Raw genomic sequence first — 17,351 nt, 5'->3', positions numbered from 1 at the left:
CAGAGTTCCAGATTCTAGACAGGGTGCACTCATGAACAATGGTGGCCCCAAACAAGGTATTTATACAGAGATTAGACTGGGCTCAGCGATAGATGATCTTCAGAAAATGATCTGCGACATGGACCTGAAACACCGCCTCATGCCTGTTAATCTCATCACACGTTACAATCTGGTTGAATGAATCTCCTTTAGGCTCGGTTCACACTGGTGCAATGCGGGAACCCTGCAAATCCAGTGTGGGTTACCTCATTGCACCTGAATCGCACAGTGGTTCACACTGAGATCTACAAACAGCTGGGGGTGTCAATGTAAAGTTAACGACATCCCCAGATCGATTCACAGTTCACAGTGTGAACTGGGAAACGGTGTAGGTGAACACCCATGTGATCCAATTCCAGTCCGGACCAAAAAAAAGGTTCCTGCACCATTTTGGTGCAAAAGCGCTGAGATTTCAGCCAGTTTGTATTGCTGAAATCGCATTTGTGAACCGGGCCTTAGGTCCACCAACAAGTATGTAGTACAAGGTCCTACCTGATTAGGTACAAATTGATAATAAAGTTTAGGTAGGTACTTATATTACATAGCCTAGGTAGATGCAAAGTTGATGGTACAAAGATTGTATGGTCAGATTCTGACTTGCATGGTGACCAAGCCTAACTGACCTGTCTTATAGATCATCTATATGCCTACAATCCTGTCCCCATTAATGACTCTAGCTTGTATTTGCACTGTTATCAGCCTTAATGCTGGCCATAAACTATACGAAAAATCGGCTGAACTCGTTTTCGAAAAACGAACATTCGACCGTGAGTGCAAATGCCATCATGTAATGACCGATAAATCGTTCAGTGGACATAAATGATTGCATTTGTTGTTAGTTTTTTTACATATACCTAGTGAAAACAGTTCAGACGGGAAACACATTAACCTTTCTATTTTTCGTTCGTCAGCAGAAAATTTTTCAAACTTGTCCTTAAATTTTTTTGGCTCAAAAACGTCCCAACGATTATCGATTTTGTGTCCATTAACTGTCCAAAAAACGAACTGTTTAAAATGACCGAATTTCGGACAATTTTTCATATAGTGTATGGCCAGCATAAGCCTTGTACACACCAGGGATGTGCAGTCAGGGGAGGCAGGTGAGGCATGAACATAAAAAAAAAAACCCACACACCCGATCAAGCTTTGAAGGTCATCGAGACCCCAAATTTGAAGTCCTACTCCACCACTGGTCAAACTTTGGGGCTCCTAAGACCTATGGTTCCAGAGATACGGGGGCTCCTTGTACAGCCTGTCAGAAACTACATACAGAGCGGTCAGTTTAAATAAAAGCTGGCACACTCTGTTGCAGCAGATAAAGGTTGGTCTCACAGTGTCTCTACTCACTTCTTGTCAGAGGCACAGAGCTCAATGGACAGCTTGGAGTCTTGGACCAATGATAAAGTACCATTGGCCCAAGCTGTCCAATAAAAATGCTGCAGTGGAGGCACACCTCTCACTGCAGTGTCATAGAAGGAGGAATGTGTCTAAAAGACACATGCTCCCTTCCAGCCCAGCCCTCTTAACTAGAAGGAAAACACTAAGGATGAGCTCAGGCGTGTTCGCAACCTGCACGTGCAGAGCCCACCAGGAAGTCTGCACTGCACAGAGCAAATCACAAGCAGTGAGACATTTTCCCGATCTGCGGCTGCAGAGATCTAGAAATGTCTCACTGCCTGTGATTAGCGCTGTGCAGTGCCGATTTCCTAGCGGGCTCTGCATGTGCAGGTTTGCGAACACGCCTGAGCTCATCCTTAGAAAACACATGTGTTTATGGGTATAAAATTTACCCACAATCCCATGTTTTTCTCACAGAGTTAAGAGGGAGAATGAGAATCTGCTGCTGCTGAAAAGGTACTGTTATAATCAAGCTAAATCATATTATGCTATATGTTATAACATAATAATTTATTATTTATTTACTGTGAAATTGAAAGTTATAACTTCAAAATTTCAGTAATTTGTCTGTTAAGCCTTGAGTACAGTTTTTGAAAATATAGTAAATTACCTTAAAAATAACATAAAATAATTTGTATATTACTTACGGTAATTAACCCCTTGCCACCCAGGCCAATTCTGACACCTCTCTCCTACATGTAAAAATCATATTTTTTTTTGCAAGAAAATTACTCAGAACCCCCAAACATTATATATATTGTTTTAGCAGACATCCTAGGGAATTAAAGGGTGGTCGTTGCAACTTTTTATGTTACACAGTATTTGCGCAGAAATTTTTCAAACAAATTTTTCTTTGGAAAGAAACGGTTTCATGAATAAAAAAAAAAAAAAACTAAAAAAAAGTTAGCCCCATTTTTTTGTATAATGTGAAAGATGATGTTACACCAAGTAAATAGATACCCAACATGTCATGCTTTAAAATTGCGCACACTTGAGGAATGGCGCCAAACTTCAGTACTTAAAAATCTCCATAGGCGACACTGTAAACATTTTTACAGGTTAAATGTTTAGCGTTACAGAGAAGGTCTAGTGCTAGAAGTATTGCTCCCGCTCTAACGATCGTGGCATATGTAACCTGTGTGTATCTGGCTCTGATACTAGCCAGTGCCTCCCCAGCCACTGATCTCACCACATGTCCCTGGTACACACGGGCCGAATGTCAGGCGGCATTGGCTGGTTCAGTAGAAACCAGCTGGCATTCAGGCCATGTGTACTGCAGCAGGGCTGGCTTTTGTCAAAGTGACACGACCGAAAAAGGTCTGCCGACAGGCTCCCGATCAGCACTCTTAGCCAATGGCTGACAGCGATGACCAGAGCGTTCTGGCAGGGGGCTGTCCCCCTGATAGAACAGCAGGGGAGATTGCTGTACTAACATCAGATTATTACAGCAGTCAAAAAACAAAAAAAAACAAACTAGCAGTGTATACTAAGCTTTAGGGATGACCCAACTATGTCTGCATCGGACACCCATGCTTTCCAGGCATTATCAGTAGCTGCATTCCGGTTGACCCCATTTTCAGTCAGGTTAGAAGACTATGCCTCCAAGGCACTCCAACACCCCTACGTTCCTTATTCTACCACCTATGGGGGGCTTGGGCTTCCACTTTAAGGGTAGATGACCTCCTGACATGCCAAAGTTGGCATGTATTTTTTTTTTGGGGGGGGTGGGGTGGATACCCTCTTTTCTGAGGGTTCCAGCTCCCACTTCCTCCCGGCGCACCGCGGCACCAGAAGGGAGATCACCTCCCTCTCGGCAATAATCTGGGATACGTCACAGGTCCCAGGAGATTGCCCGGCCAGTCACTGCGCTCCGCACGGCTCGCGCATGCAGCGCGTGCCTGGCTGTGAAGCCACAGCCGGGCACCCACAGTGACTATGCTGCCGCCGCAGAGAGCAGGGGGGAGACAAGCGGGGCTTTGTCACCCTGCTTCGCTGGACCCTGGGACAGGTAAGTGTCCGATTATTAAAAGTCAGCAGCTGCAGTATTTGTAGTTGCTGACTTTTCTTTTTTCTTTATTTATTTATTTATTTTTTTAAGCGGAACTTTTTTTTAACCGCCGCTTTTACTCAAAAAGCACACTCCATTGCCCTCAGCCTCCTCCAAATCTTTTTTTTTTCTTGCTGCTGCTGACTTCCTGCTAGAGAGGGTGGCTACGCTTCTACATACAGTGGGACCATGGAGGACGAACGTTGCCACACTCTCTTGCTTGCCCCCAGAATGGATTTAGGACTGTGGGATTTGCAGTGTGCATAGAACACTGCACATGACCGCAACTAATGTGCGCTGCCTATTACAAAGAAACAGAAGTGAGCAGGGAAGTTTGGGTGCTCATGAAGGATGTTACAAGGAAAAATACATTAAGAAATTATTTCATAAAAAATAGATTACAGGGCCATTAATTAGTGGCTGTCTTTGGATTATTTTTTTGGGAATAAGGGTATTGTTTAGTGTCACTTTAAAAAGTGTTATTGAACCCACAACAGTAAAATCAGTCTGCATGCTGGTTATACTTAATGTGGGACCTAAGGGGTTAAACCTGCGCATTGTGTAAAAAGGCTGTTTGATCATGTCTTCTCTGATCCTTTCCTTCTTCCACTGTCCCCAATCCAAGTTTTTTTTTTTTTTTTTTTTTTTTTAGGAGTGTGCATGTGATCAGCACAGGGCCAATCAGCACTGTCCAGAGTCAAGGGCCATGCAGCCTCATAGGATAGTCAGAGGAGAATGATAACTCCACCTAGAAGCTTTAATCAGTGCTCGGCCGGACACTGATAGAAGTCACAAGACTGCTCTATACTGCTGATGAGAAAAGTTATTTAGCAGTTTATATCTAGTAAAATAATTTCATTTCCATGTTTTGTGTACTGTGGGAGACCAGATATAGTGAATGCAGGGTCCTGGGTTTAGTAATCCTTTAAGATCAGATTTACTGATTAATATTACTACTTCTTCTCTTATGACTGTAAATATTTGATAAGGCCAATGGGAATATTACAGAAAAATATCTTCTTCCCTTAAAATTGTATATATATTTGATAATGTCAACGGTAATATTACATTTTGCTCTTTATTAGTGGCCTGTATCTTATGCCATTGGATGTGATGAAGTCATCACATTGTACCCATGACACTGTTTCAAACACTTTATGATTTGAATGACATATGTCCATCCAAATTAAAAGGCTGTGGAAGTTCAGCCCTTGCCAAAAGTGGAGGACATGGAAACCTTCCCCAGTGCAAACACACCACCAATGCGATACTCAAGTGAGGAACAACCTTTAAGGCTCGGTTCACACCTATGCAGTTTGCTTTTCTGCAGTGCTTTTTGCAGTTTTGCACATGCCATTATACTGCATTTTTTTCTGCTTTTTTTTTGCCAAAAAAAGCACTGTTTTGCATTTTAAAAAAATCGCTGACCCTTTCCAAAAATGCAGCGGGTAAAAAAAAAAAGGGGAAGAAGCATAGATGTGTGTCCGATAGGGAACCATGTTAAATGAACCGTAGTGAATTTCTGCAAAAAGCACCAAAAAACACATAGGTGTGAACAAGGCCTTATAGAGTAACTTTAGGAGGGGATAGCTGGTTTCATGGCATCTGGTCAATCCTACCTATCTCAATGAGAAGGCCAATCCTTCCTCTCTCATATAGAAGGGTCGAAGACTGGTGGATCCTCACTCAACCATATATGACTAGCCCAATGAAGATGAAGGGGAAATTCTGAGCTCTATAACCAGGTTTACAGGTGTAAGCTGGCCATACACAGAGAGAATTTTTGGCTGGTTCCTAAAGAACAGTCCAAACCTGGAACCATGGGTGACCCAGTCGGCACCCTCCAGCCCAACGTCTTTGGTCTAAAAAAAAAAAATCAAAAGGAGTCAGGCAGAAAATTGTGGGTTGCCAGTTGGCAGAGTACGATAGCCGACAGATGTTGGGTGGCCAACTTGAGACAGAAGACCGGGGAAAAAAAATAATATACAGTCCAAAAGCACTTTAGGCACCATAGTCAATTATAACACCATACCAATAGTATACAGCAATTCACCGTTATAAATAGTATTAACGAACTTTATGACTCCATTGCCTTCTTACATAATCATGTGTGTCATAATGTGTACATTTGCTTTTTACAGTGAAATGAATTGCGATTGCCAGCCGGCTTTACAGTTACATTTTGACTAACAGCTTTATTTTTTGCCCTCAATTTTGAATTAAGAACTTTATTTTTTTAGGAATAAATGTATCACAATTTTATTATGCATTTAATCCACTAGGGGGTGCCATTGTGTTATTTTAAAGAAGTATAACATCAAAACGCTTTTAAAATGTACTAGCCGTGCGTCACGCAACCTCCCCTATTAAACAATCCGCATAATACAAACAAATCTACCCAGTGTCTCGATTAAAATGTACAAAAACATAAATATATGCAAGTGAAGTCATTCACCAGGATTGTCTGTTTATAAATGAAGTAGTAAAAACAGGCAAAGCCAACAGGAAACAATATGGGATCACACAATCATCTGTTTGGAAACAAGCCTAATACCAGAGATTAGATAAGGATCCAAGTTACTTGCCCACACTTCTGTTCAGACTAAAAGAAGCCTATTCACCCCGCTCTCAGCAGGATCCTGGGTATGTATTGGCAAACCACACTGGCCTTCAGTTTGTTGCTGTGCTAAAACACCATAATGCTGATTAGTTAGGTAGCACAACAGCACAGATTTCCTTATCAACTACAACTAAAATACAGAAAGCCAAGCTGCCCATACACGTATAGTTTATTTTCGTACAGCTTGCGGACTCAGTGAAAGAAATCTAAGAAATGTCTCCACCAATGGTGGCCATACATGTAAAGATGTGATCTAAAGAATCTTCACCAAAATTAAACACTATGATCGAATCTATGAATTATTGAAGTCAAACCAGGGGAATTCATAAAGAGGGGTTGAATTACTAAAACTGGAAAGTGCAAAATCTGGTGTGCATGGTAGTCAATCAGCTTCTAACTTCAGATCATTCAATTAAAGCATGAACCTGGAAGGAAGACCGGGGGAAGATGTCAGCTCAAATCAGTGGTGACAGCATAACGCTGGAAGGCTTCGTTCCAAGGTAAGGCTGGGTTCACACTTAATTCGGATGCGGATCATAGCAGGTGTCTGGTGCGACCTTGTTCTCTGTTTCAGGGACGAATCAGGTCAGAATTTTTGCCCGAATTTGGACCTGAAACCGAGCCAAAGACGCACAGGACTCCTGTGCAATCCGCTCCGCAGCCTCCCCGGAGATTTATGACCTGGCTTCATTGAGAGCCAGTCACCGTCTGTCATGCGAATTGGATGCAGGGAAACCCCCATCTAATTCACATAAGTGTGAACCCAGCACAAGTATTTCATATTGTGCATTTATTTTTTTAAAGAGTCGCGGTTTACTACCGCTTTAAGCTTTGACAAAGAAACCTGGAAGCTGATTGGTTTCTATGCAGCGCTGCACCAGATTTTGCACTCTCCGGTTTTGGTAAATCAAACCCAGAGACACACCAAATGACAAATGTCGGGCGACACATTCCTGTACCTGTTGCAGACACTCAGGGGACACACACTGAGTGTGGAGGTGCGCTGAGACTGGGGTAAATTATTATGAACACACCCATCCTCAGTGATCTTGCACTTCCTCCCCACCGCTGCATCTGACACACAGCACAGCAGCTGCTTTGTCTAGTCTGCTCCCCTTGTGACTGACAGCAGCCAGTGGGCGGATCCTTAGCCAGTACACAGTTTCCTATTGGCTAAAGAATTCACCCACTGCCTGCTGTCAGTCACAAGGGGTGAGCAGACTTGATGGGGAACTAGAGTCTCAGCTTACATTCTGTACACCAACTCACAGTAGGTCTTCCAGTTTCGTTATCTATGAACTGGAGGTAATTAAGTGTTCTTGCATAGCAACTGTTATCTCACATATATATTATTATAGCCAAATTTACCACCCTAGCTCCTCCCACAGTTTTTACACTACATAGACAAGTAATATACTGAAACGTGCGGATTGTTCCCGATTGGTGTGTTATTACTTTGTGGAACGTTTCGCCGAATGGTTCACGAAATATCGTAGTTTTTGCGGCGAAATTGGTCCCATAGGAATGAATGGCGAAATGTTCAATGTCATTTAATTGGTGTGCTATTACTTTGTGGAACGTTTCGCCGAATGGTTCACGAAATATTGTCGTTTTTGCGGTGAAATTGGTCCCATAGGAATGAATGGCGAAATGTTCAATGTCATTTAATTGGTGTGCTATTACTTTGTGGAACGTTTCGCCGAATGGTTCACGAAATATTGTCGTTTTTGCGGTGAAATTGGTCCCATAGGAATGAATGGCGAAATGTTCAAAACTAGAGTGGGAGGCGACAAAAACTGACAACCCCATGATCAGCCAAAACATTATGACCGCCCCATGAAAAAAAAAAATTATTTTGTGGAACGTTTCACCGAATGGTTCACAAAATATCGTCGTTTTTGCGGCGAAATTGGTCCCATAGGAATGAATGGTGAAAAAAAAATAATTCATTTTGAAAAAAAAAAAACTTTTGAAAAAAATGTTCAGCTCTTTCAGCTAATGATGGGACTTCAACTTTTTTACTACTATTTATACTTTTTAAAATATTAAGCTTTTTAACACTTTTCACAGTTACTCAAGCCACTCCATCCAGTTACTCCGCCCACTCCAATTGTAGAGGCAAGAACACTTTTCACAATTTCCCCAGAAATTGTACCTTTTCTAGTTATTTTTGATTTTGGTGCTTTAACCACTTCCCTACCCGCCCATAGTCATATGACGTCCACAGATGGGATCTCCCATCCTGGGTGGACGTCATATGACGTCCTGGGATTCCCAGCCGTCCAGGGGGCGCGCGCGCCGCGTTTCTCGGGACCCGGTGCGTGTGCCCGGCGGCCTCGATGTCCACCAGGCACCCGCGATTGCCCGTTAACCGGGCCGGCATGTGGATCTGTGTGTGTAAACACACAGATCCACAGCCTGTCAGCTCTGAGGAGAGCGATCTGTGTTCCCAGAACGGAGGAACACTGATCGGTCTCCACCCCTAGTGCGTTCCCTCCCCCTTCAGTTAGAATCATTCCCTAGGAAACATACTTAACCCCTCCCCGCCCACTAGTGGTTAACCCCTTCACTGCCTGTCACATTTACACAGTAATCAATTCAATTTTATAGCATTGATCGCTGTATAAATGTGATTGGTCCCAAAAATGTGTCAAAAGTGTCCGATGTGTCCGCCATAATGTCGCAGTCACCAAAAAAAATCGCGATCGCCGCTAAAAAAATAAAAATTTTTTTTTTTTTTTTTTAAATGCCATAAATCTATCCCGTATTTTGTAGACGTTATAACTTTTGCGCAAACCAATCAATATACGCTTATTGCGATTTTTTTTACCAAACATATGTCGAAGAATACGTATCGGCCAAAACTGAGGAAAAAATGTGTTTTTCAAAAAAAAATTAGGATATTTATTATAGCAAAAAGTAAAAAAATATTGTGTTTTTTTCAAAATTGTCGCTCTTCTTTTGTTTATAGCGCAAAAAATAAAAACCGCAGAGGCGATCAAATACCACCAAAAAAAGCCCTATTTGTGGTGAAAAAAGGACGTCAATTTTTTTTGGGTACAACGTCGCACGACCGCGCAACTGTCATTTAAAGTGCGACAGCGCTGAAAACTAAAAATTGGCCTGAGAAGGAAGGGGGTGAAATTGCCCTGTATTGAACCGGTTAATAGCACCAATTTGTAAAATTGGTGCAATTAGGAACTACCTGAATCTGCCATATGTCGGTAAAGTTACCAAACAAAGCCAATATTTAATTTTTTAATCTAGCGCAGGCCATTTTAGAAGGGCCAAAGTGCTAGAAAACTGTTGGTAGTGCTTTACTGAATTCCCCAGAATGTGTCATCAAGCAGTTCTGAGTGAAACCAGAATGATTTTAATAAAACTGATTGAACAATCTGGATGGAAAACCCAATCATAGGAAAGTAGATAGATTGATAGGATTGTTAAAGTGGTATTAAAGGTTCGGCTTTTTATTTTAAAGAAGAAAAAGCATGTTATACATACATACAGCCCCGATCCTCTTCTTCTTGGGTCCCCCGCAGGCACTCCTGGCTCCTCCCCCTTGACCGGTGCCCCCAATAGCAAGCCACTTGCTATGGGGGCACTGGTGCATGCTTGCTTCCTAGCCCTGCTTTACGCGTCCATAGGACACAGAGCTGAGGCTCGGCCCACCTCCGGCTCTCCCCTCATTGGCTCATGGGCTGTGATGGACAGCAGCGGGAGCCAATGGCTCCCGCTGCTGTCTCAGCCAATGAGGAGAGGGAGTCACGGGACAGCCGAGACTCATGTGAACATCACTGGATCGAGAGGGAGCTCAGGTTAGTATCGTCTAGGGGAAGCAGCACCTAAAAAGGTTAAAAAAAAAAAAAAACCCCTTCAGCCTTTACAACATCGAGTGATCTTTCAAATGCATTTTTTTCCTGGACAGTAAATCAACTGACAGTGCAATTGTATATAAAACTGTCCTGTGTATGGCCACCATATCATCATGGGTGGACGAATGCACTGGATATGCAGATACATGCTTACAATATCAAACAGACACAGATCCCATCAGCCAGTCAGGCTTCCTGGCTGTGGCTGTCTGCAAACACATGGACTCCCGTCTGCAGATATTTGCGGTATATCTGCCATACTAAGTGAGTGAGGCCTTATGCCCTGTACACACGATAAGATTTGTGTGATAGGACCTTGTGTGTAGGCTCCATCACACATTTTCCATAGAAATTTCCGACACAAAGTTTGAGAGCAGGCTATAAAATTTTCCGACAACAAAATCCGTTGTTGGAAATTCCGATCATGTGTACACAAATATGGACGCACAAAGTGCCACACATGCTCAGAATAAATAAAGAGATGAAAGCTATTGGCTACTGCCCCGTTTATAGTCCCGACATATGTGTTTTATGTCACCGCGTTCAGAACGATCAGATTTTCCGACAACTTTGTGCAACCGTGTGTATGCAAGACAAGTTTGAACCAACATCCGTCGGAAAAAATCCATGGATTTTGTTGTCGGAATGTCCGATCAATTTCCAACCGTGTGTACAGGGCATTAGTGTTTACATCCACTTTAAAAGCTACATCAAGTGGAAAGGACTTCTAAGTGGAGAGGACATTCATCTGCTGTGTACAAGGTGTAATTCACACTTAAAAACTCTAAGCTCATGAGCAAGTTTACTCTGGAAGGTGAAGGACAACGCGAAGTAACGCAAATGAAGCAATCATTATTCATCGTCAGCATGTGACTTCAATTAAATCTGGTTGGGTTATCGTACACCTCTTTACTCTCTGGATAATACTGACAGAGTTTCTGTGTGAACCATGTTACACATTAACCAAGACTGATCTACAGGTTATATAAAAGGAAAGGTCTAAAAATAAGAGTGGAAGATAAACATCAAAGTGGAACCTACAAGAACAAAATAAAGAGGTTGGCACTCCTGTCTATTGTGCAAACCCATAACAAGTATGCAGCCAGTGTAGACTGGAAGTCTGGTCTTGTTTCAGCTTCCACTGTGGTGTTGGGTCTCTAGGTATAGGAGCAAGACCACACCCCTACAAACAAGTCATTAAATGGCAGTCCGTCCCCTCCCCATCATCACCGGTTCCCGATTCCAGGTAAAGGTACAACTGACTGCCATCGAATGCCCTGTTCTGGGACCGCAATGCCGTTCCTGTGCTCCTGTATAGATACAGTACAGTGAGTGGGTGTTGTCATCATAGGACAGGAAGTGTGTTACTGATGGGGCCATCAGGTGAAAATAAAAGAAACCTAATGCAGCCACCACATCTGAGGATTGGTAACCTGCAATGTATTACATTTTAGTCCTTGGGTTTTGGAACACTTATTCAGTTCAAGTCTATCTGCATGGTCATTGTGATTACCAACAAAATAAGGCTAATTAATTCTAGTACAGCAGTCTTGTTGGCTGCATTTTGATATACAGATAGTCACTAGAAGACATGTTTAAAATCTGCGAATGAAGCACCACTGTCAAAGTAGAATTCAAAATTTTGATGTCTCTGCTACAAAGTTAGGAATGTGTTTAGCCTCCTCTGGCTCCATGGGGACAGAGGGACGTACAACTAAAAGCAAAACGTCTTTCTTTTTTAATTCTAGATAGAGTAGAGTAGAGAGGGACCAGAATACCGGTCAGGTTTTTAATGCTGTTTGTGTCCCCGTTAGGTAGATTCACCCTAATGGTCCTGTTTACCATTCTCACCAAGAGTGAAAGTTTAAGAAAATCCCAAATGTTGGTTGTTACCAGAACAAGGAGTAGAGAGGAAATCTTCCAGTGGGAACACTAATTCTGGTGGCAACCTGAGATTCCTTCATTTTGCATGAATTTCCTTTCACTTCCTGTTTTGACTATGGGACAGGAAGTGAAAGAAAATCTCCCTAATAAAACACTGATGGCCAAACAAAAACCAACAATAAAGATAAGGCAAATAACACACATTGTAAAATATCTGTGGGAGATAAAAAAGATCAGGGGTTAACGCTATCAACTCGCAGCTGTCAAGCTTTGTTGGGCTAGCTAAATAAAAGCAAATATCTGACAGAATAGTTGGAAGGTCAGAAAGGCCATAGACTGTAAATGATGACTATCCAACCTCATCGTCACCTTCAGGTGTAAGCAGACACACCAAATCAACCAACTTTGTAAGGAAAAAGTTAACTGGTTTGGGTGTTCTCAGCAAATCATTACGGTTTCCCGTTCAGATAGTTGGTGACATTCGTTGGCAAGGGTGTCTTCATACCAGAACAATAAAACCATGTATGCCTGTACCAACAATATTATAGCAATAATTACATATTTTCCCTATTAAGCAAAATTAACCTGAAAACCTAAACAGAGGACCCAATTTGAGAATGAAATGTGTCATAACTAAAAATTTCTGGTCCTTACCGCTTCTTGTTTTTCTTCATTAACCACGTTGAGGCTCAGTTGAGAGTGGCTGCTAATTCCACTATCCTCATTCCCATCATCATAGTAAGTATGTTTAATGGTATCCTTAAAGGAATGCAGACTCCTATCTGCTTTTACGGTGCCCAGTTCTGCCCGCTCATCACTTTCCATGGAGCTCAACGATAAAGTGCTGTGGTGATTAGTATAAAGGATAGAAGAAGCAGGTTTGTGGAGTTCCGAACTTGGGCTCTGTGGCTTTGGGGCAGTGGGTCTCACAGGAGTTCCCAGAATTCCAAAGTCTGATGTGGAATGGGGAATATGTCTAGGTTCCTCAGAATCACAGTAGAATACCTCATTGGCCAATTGGCTCAAGCTACTACTGGTCGGAGAGAGGTGACAAGGCTTAACAGAGAGGCCCTCAGAAGATGACAATCTGATATCAGTTGGTAGTGCATTCATCTCAAAGGATGGACTGTCCACGTTAGTCCTAGGGGAGCTTAGAGACAAATTTGTCTCAGACGAGGGGGAATGTGGACCAAATATACATCTCCTTCTTTCTGTGTCCGCGCTGCTGGATACTCTCCTGGAATAATCATCATGTAATCGGCTGTTCGGCCGACCTCGGCGATATTCTTCATTGGTAGGAGAGCTGCATTTGCTACTCTCTTTTTTCCAATTGCCCTCAGTAACATTGCTCATGATTTTTAGCACTCTGTCAAAGTCTTTTGCCCTGATTGGGCTTCTCCACCGTTTGGATCGTCTCTCTGGAGTCACAGAGAGATTATTGGTATCTGCAGATGTATTTATAGGGCTTTTCTGGATTATCTCCTTTTCGCTGTTAGATTTTACATCCGTAAGGTTAGAGGTAGATTTCCTTTTGAAAGAGCTTTTTTTGAGAAAGTTGAGGTTGTCTGTACTTTTACTCCTTCTGTAAATAATTTTGTTGCTGTCCAAGTTTTTCACAATAATTTCACAGACATTTTGCTCCCGCCCAATAGGCGAAAGCTTAAGGTGACTGTTTGGTACGCGGACATTGTCGTTATCCAATAAGTTGATTCGACCAGCTCCATAGGCACGTCTGATACTGCGAGATCGATGGGTGCTCCTCAAAAACGTGTCATCGGACTCCTCAACATCAGACCCATCAGACTGCAGGCCATCTGTCACATTAAAATTATCCTGCATGGATCTTGAGGCTGGTATCCTGCAGGGAGTTTGACAACTTATAACGCCATCAGAAGACAGGCGCTTCTGCATATCACCCCCGTTTTCTGCATCACTTAAATTATTAGCATTTTCTTTAGCCTGAATTCCTTGCAGAACAGATGATTTCAGCTTTTTGAACGAACCCATCTTCCTCAAAGATGACAAAGCATTCCATGTTGATGAGTTACCCATGCCTATCATTGAACGGGGCCTCTCACCATTAGGGGTGGACCGCTGTATTGGGCTGGTGAATACAGTTGACGACTTGGAGGGGCTCTGATCCTCCTGGGAGTCGTCTTTGTTGTCAAGGGCTCCATTGTGACAGCTGTCTTGAGAAGTTCTCGAAACACTTTTGTCAATGACTTGAGAGGTAACTCCTGGTCCGTTCCCACAGCCCTTGGAGGGTGACGTCATACTCTCAACCATGTGAGCATTAGGGTAGACTCGATCTATGCTCCTCACAACATCAATGTAACAGCATCAGCAGATTTGAACATCTAGAGCGTTATCCGTTGCAAGCCTTTGTGTCTCCTCTTCCACGTCTATTGTCTGCATGGAGCTGCGCAACTGCAGTCTTCTGCTTGCCCTTTAAAAAAAAACAAAGCCAGCATTTAGGAAATCTTCTCACATAATCCTTTCCAAAGAAAAGGGAGAGGGGAGGGGGGGGGGGGGGAATAGGGGACAGGCTGCCTAAACATGAAGCCTTCATCCGTTTGCTGACAAGTGGAGCTTTCTAACGTTTTTTTGAATAGTGACATAATGCGGGAACATCTTACATTGTAAATCAGTCCCCTTTAACAACCTGTGGCTCTCCAGCTGTGGTCCCACAAGGGAAAGCTGTAGGTTTCAAAAGTCTGCTGGATGTATTTAAAGGAGAGGTCTATTCAGGCCAAACAGTACTAGCTAGCGAACATACAACTAAAAAAAACGTTCATACACTTGTGGAATTTTGTTCAAACATTTTAGGATTCGCATAACAAGTCATACCCCATTGCCAGAAACGGGACCGTTCAAATCATTGCAACTCGAACCGCAATGACTTTGAAAAAGTTCCTGCACTACTTTTTTGCGAATTTCATTGCGACAATTGACTTCTGTTAAATTAAGTCACAAGCTGCAATGAAATCCAAGATCCAAATCGCACTGATCTGCGGCTTTGAAGTAGCGCAATTTCAAAGCCTTACTCGTGTGAACCAGGGCTGCAAGTACATTCACTCCAAAAATGAATGTTAAAATAATTGTGATTGGGTAATCTTGGTAAAGTGAATTTTAACCAGCTAAGGGAAAGTTCCTTTTGAAAGTAAACAGCCCACTTTCCAAGGGCCCATTCACATTATCAAGCCGTGCTGAATGTATAGTTACTGGTGTGTGCTGTTTCACACAGTGCAGATGCGCCGTTCCCAGTATATTGAAATGTTTACTTTTTTTTTCACTGATTTATTGGAATGTCACAAGTGACATTTTAACACAGTTCTATGCACCTCAGTAGCATCGCGATGCGATGATTTGCATTGCAACCAGCCTGCTAAAAAGTACTGCATGCTGTGGTGTGAACCGATCATTGCATCTGGGGTGAACGAGCCTTTAGTAAATCAACCCCTTTGAATCCAAAATCAAATACATACATGAATAACTCTGCTCACATCCCATTTTTCAGCAACCAAGCATGGAGTTTTCTGCGACTTTGGGGTGGTGGTATAGTATAAAGGATAGAGAAGCATGTTTGTAAAGTTCCAAACTCGGACTCGGTTCCTTCGGGGCAGTGTGTCTGATGTGGAATGGGGAATATGTCTAGGTTCCTCGGAATCAGAGTAGAAGACCTCATTAGCCAACTGGCTCAAGCAACTATTGGTAGGAAAGAGGCTACATGGTTGAACAGAGAGACCTTCAAAAGAGGACAATCTGATACCAGTTGGTAGTGCATGAGTCCAAAGGTGGTCTTCTACTCTGATTTTTAGGAACCTAGACTTATTCCCCATTCTGCACCAGACTTTGGAATCCTAGGAACTACTGTAAGACCCACTGCTCCAAAAACCACAAGAGAAATCCACGTAAAAAAGGGGGGGGGAGGAGATTTCTAATGCAAAATGGAGCCTCTGATGTACTGGGGGGACGTTTGATGCCAAACAAGGCATCTGATGTAATGGGGGAATTTCTGATGCGAAATTGGGTCTCTGATGTAATGGGTGGGACTTCTGATAGGAAACAGGGCCTCTGATGTGAAGTTATTTCTTGGAGCATGTTTGTTCAAGCATAGAAAAATCGTAAACATTCATTTATAAGACTGATTTTGTTGGGCTTTGAATAATTGTAAAATATCTAATGTGGCTCTCACGCTGAAAAGATAAGAGACTTATATTAAAGATGCAAAAAAATTTTAAAAAAATGTTAAATCATAAAGTGACTTTTTTACTTTCCACCAATAATCTGCAAATACTGTATACTGTAGGTTAAAAAAAATGAGTCATGACAGAAATAGGTGGCCTGTCAGTCCTTAACGCTGCTTAGAAGGCAGCCAGGCAACTAGGCTTTATCTGAAGATGGCCAGCAATGGACAAGAATTAAGGAATTGGAATGACATTCAACCACATGATTCTGTACAGGATGCGAGAATGTAATTGGTTGCGCAGGTCCATCCGTCACTTAGGGGAACTTGGCGAAGAGCTGTGATCACGTCTAGCAGGCGAATTTAGAGCAGCAGTGGAAATCTTAATCAGAATTGAGGTCAGGAAATATGAAAACTGGCAGCACAGAATATTAGGAGGGTGGATTCCTCCAGACTTGTATGAAAACTGGAAAAAGCGTGTAAGTGCTCAGAATAGCAGATTTCCAGAAATCCTCGTCATGAACGAGCCCTGTGTTCAGAGGCCAGAGCACTGACTGAGGACGCTTTATAAGTGTGTGATGGCAAACCCTGCGAATGTGAGATCCGTCCTGGGAGAAGGGGGACGCTCAGACCTGGATGTACACAGGGAGGTTTACTTTGCTCTTCTAAAATGCAATCTGTGTGCCAGAACAAACCGGGGAGAAGTGGGATGACACCAGGAGGAGAAGGCACACACCTCCATCTATATACAGACCAGTTATTAATTACATTCTGTTATTGGGGAATCCCCCCCCCCCCCAACCCAAATCGTCAGCTGCTAACAATGCAAACGACCCAACCTGGAATACATGAAATGTAGGGAGCGATCTGCGGGTCACAATCATCTCACAGCTCAATCCGTAATCCCAATTTCCCGGAGAAGAGATCAGAGGGCTGGTGTCCACTGTCTTCTCCCACCTTATATGCGGGCACTCCACATACACTCCTCGTCCCCCCCACACTCCTCCTCCACTCCTCTACACCCCCCCATACTCCTCCTCGCTCCTCTACACCCCCCCACACTCCTCCTCTACACCCCCCACTCCCCTCGCTCCTCTACACCCCCCCTCCTCTACACCCCCACTCCCCTCCCTCCTCTACACCCCTCCCTCCTCTACACCCCCCACACTCCTCCTCCCTCCTCTACTCCCCCCCCCCACACTCCTCCTCCCTCCTCTACACCCCCCCCCCCCACACTCCTCCTCCCTCTACACCCCCCCACACACTCCTCCTCCCTCCTCTATACCCCCCCCACACTCCTCC

The 17,351-nt window shown here is 43.2% G+C and overlaps 1 protein-coding gene across 2 annotated transcripts in view; it reads right to left on the bottom strand.

Moving 5' to 3' along the window:
- Window positions 1–17,351, bottom strand: part of SPATA13 (spermatogenesis associated 13) — a 149,109-nt gene that overhangs the window by 119,121 nt on the left and 12,637 nt on the right. For both annotated transcript variants that reach the window (XM_073613426.1, XM_073613427.1), the window contains exon 2: window positions 12,518–14,309. In XM_073613426.1, coding sequence (XP_073469527.1) covers window positions 12,518–14,149 — 1,632 coding nt within the window. In that variant the 5' untranslated portion in view covers window positions 14,150–14,309. The remainder of the gene's footprint in view (window positions 1–12,517; window positions 14,310–17,351) is intronic.

This window comes from Aquarana catesbeiana, linkage group LG02 (genome assembly GCF_042186555.1).
Source record: "Aquarana catesbeiana isolate 2022-GZ linkage group LG02, ASM4218655v1, whole genome shotgun sequence".
In the NCBI taxonomy this organism is placed as follows: Eukaryota; Metazoa; Chordata; class Amphibia; order Anura; family Ranidae; genus Aquarana; species Aquarana catesbeiana.
This window is presented reverse-complemented; position numbering and strand designations above follow the sequence as displayed.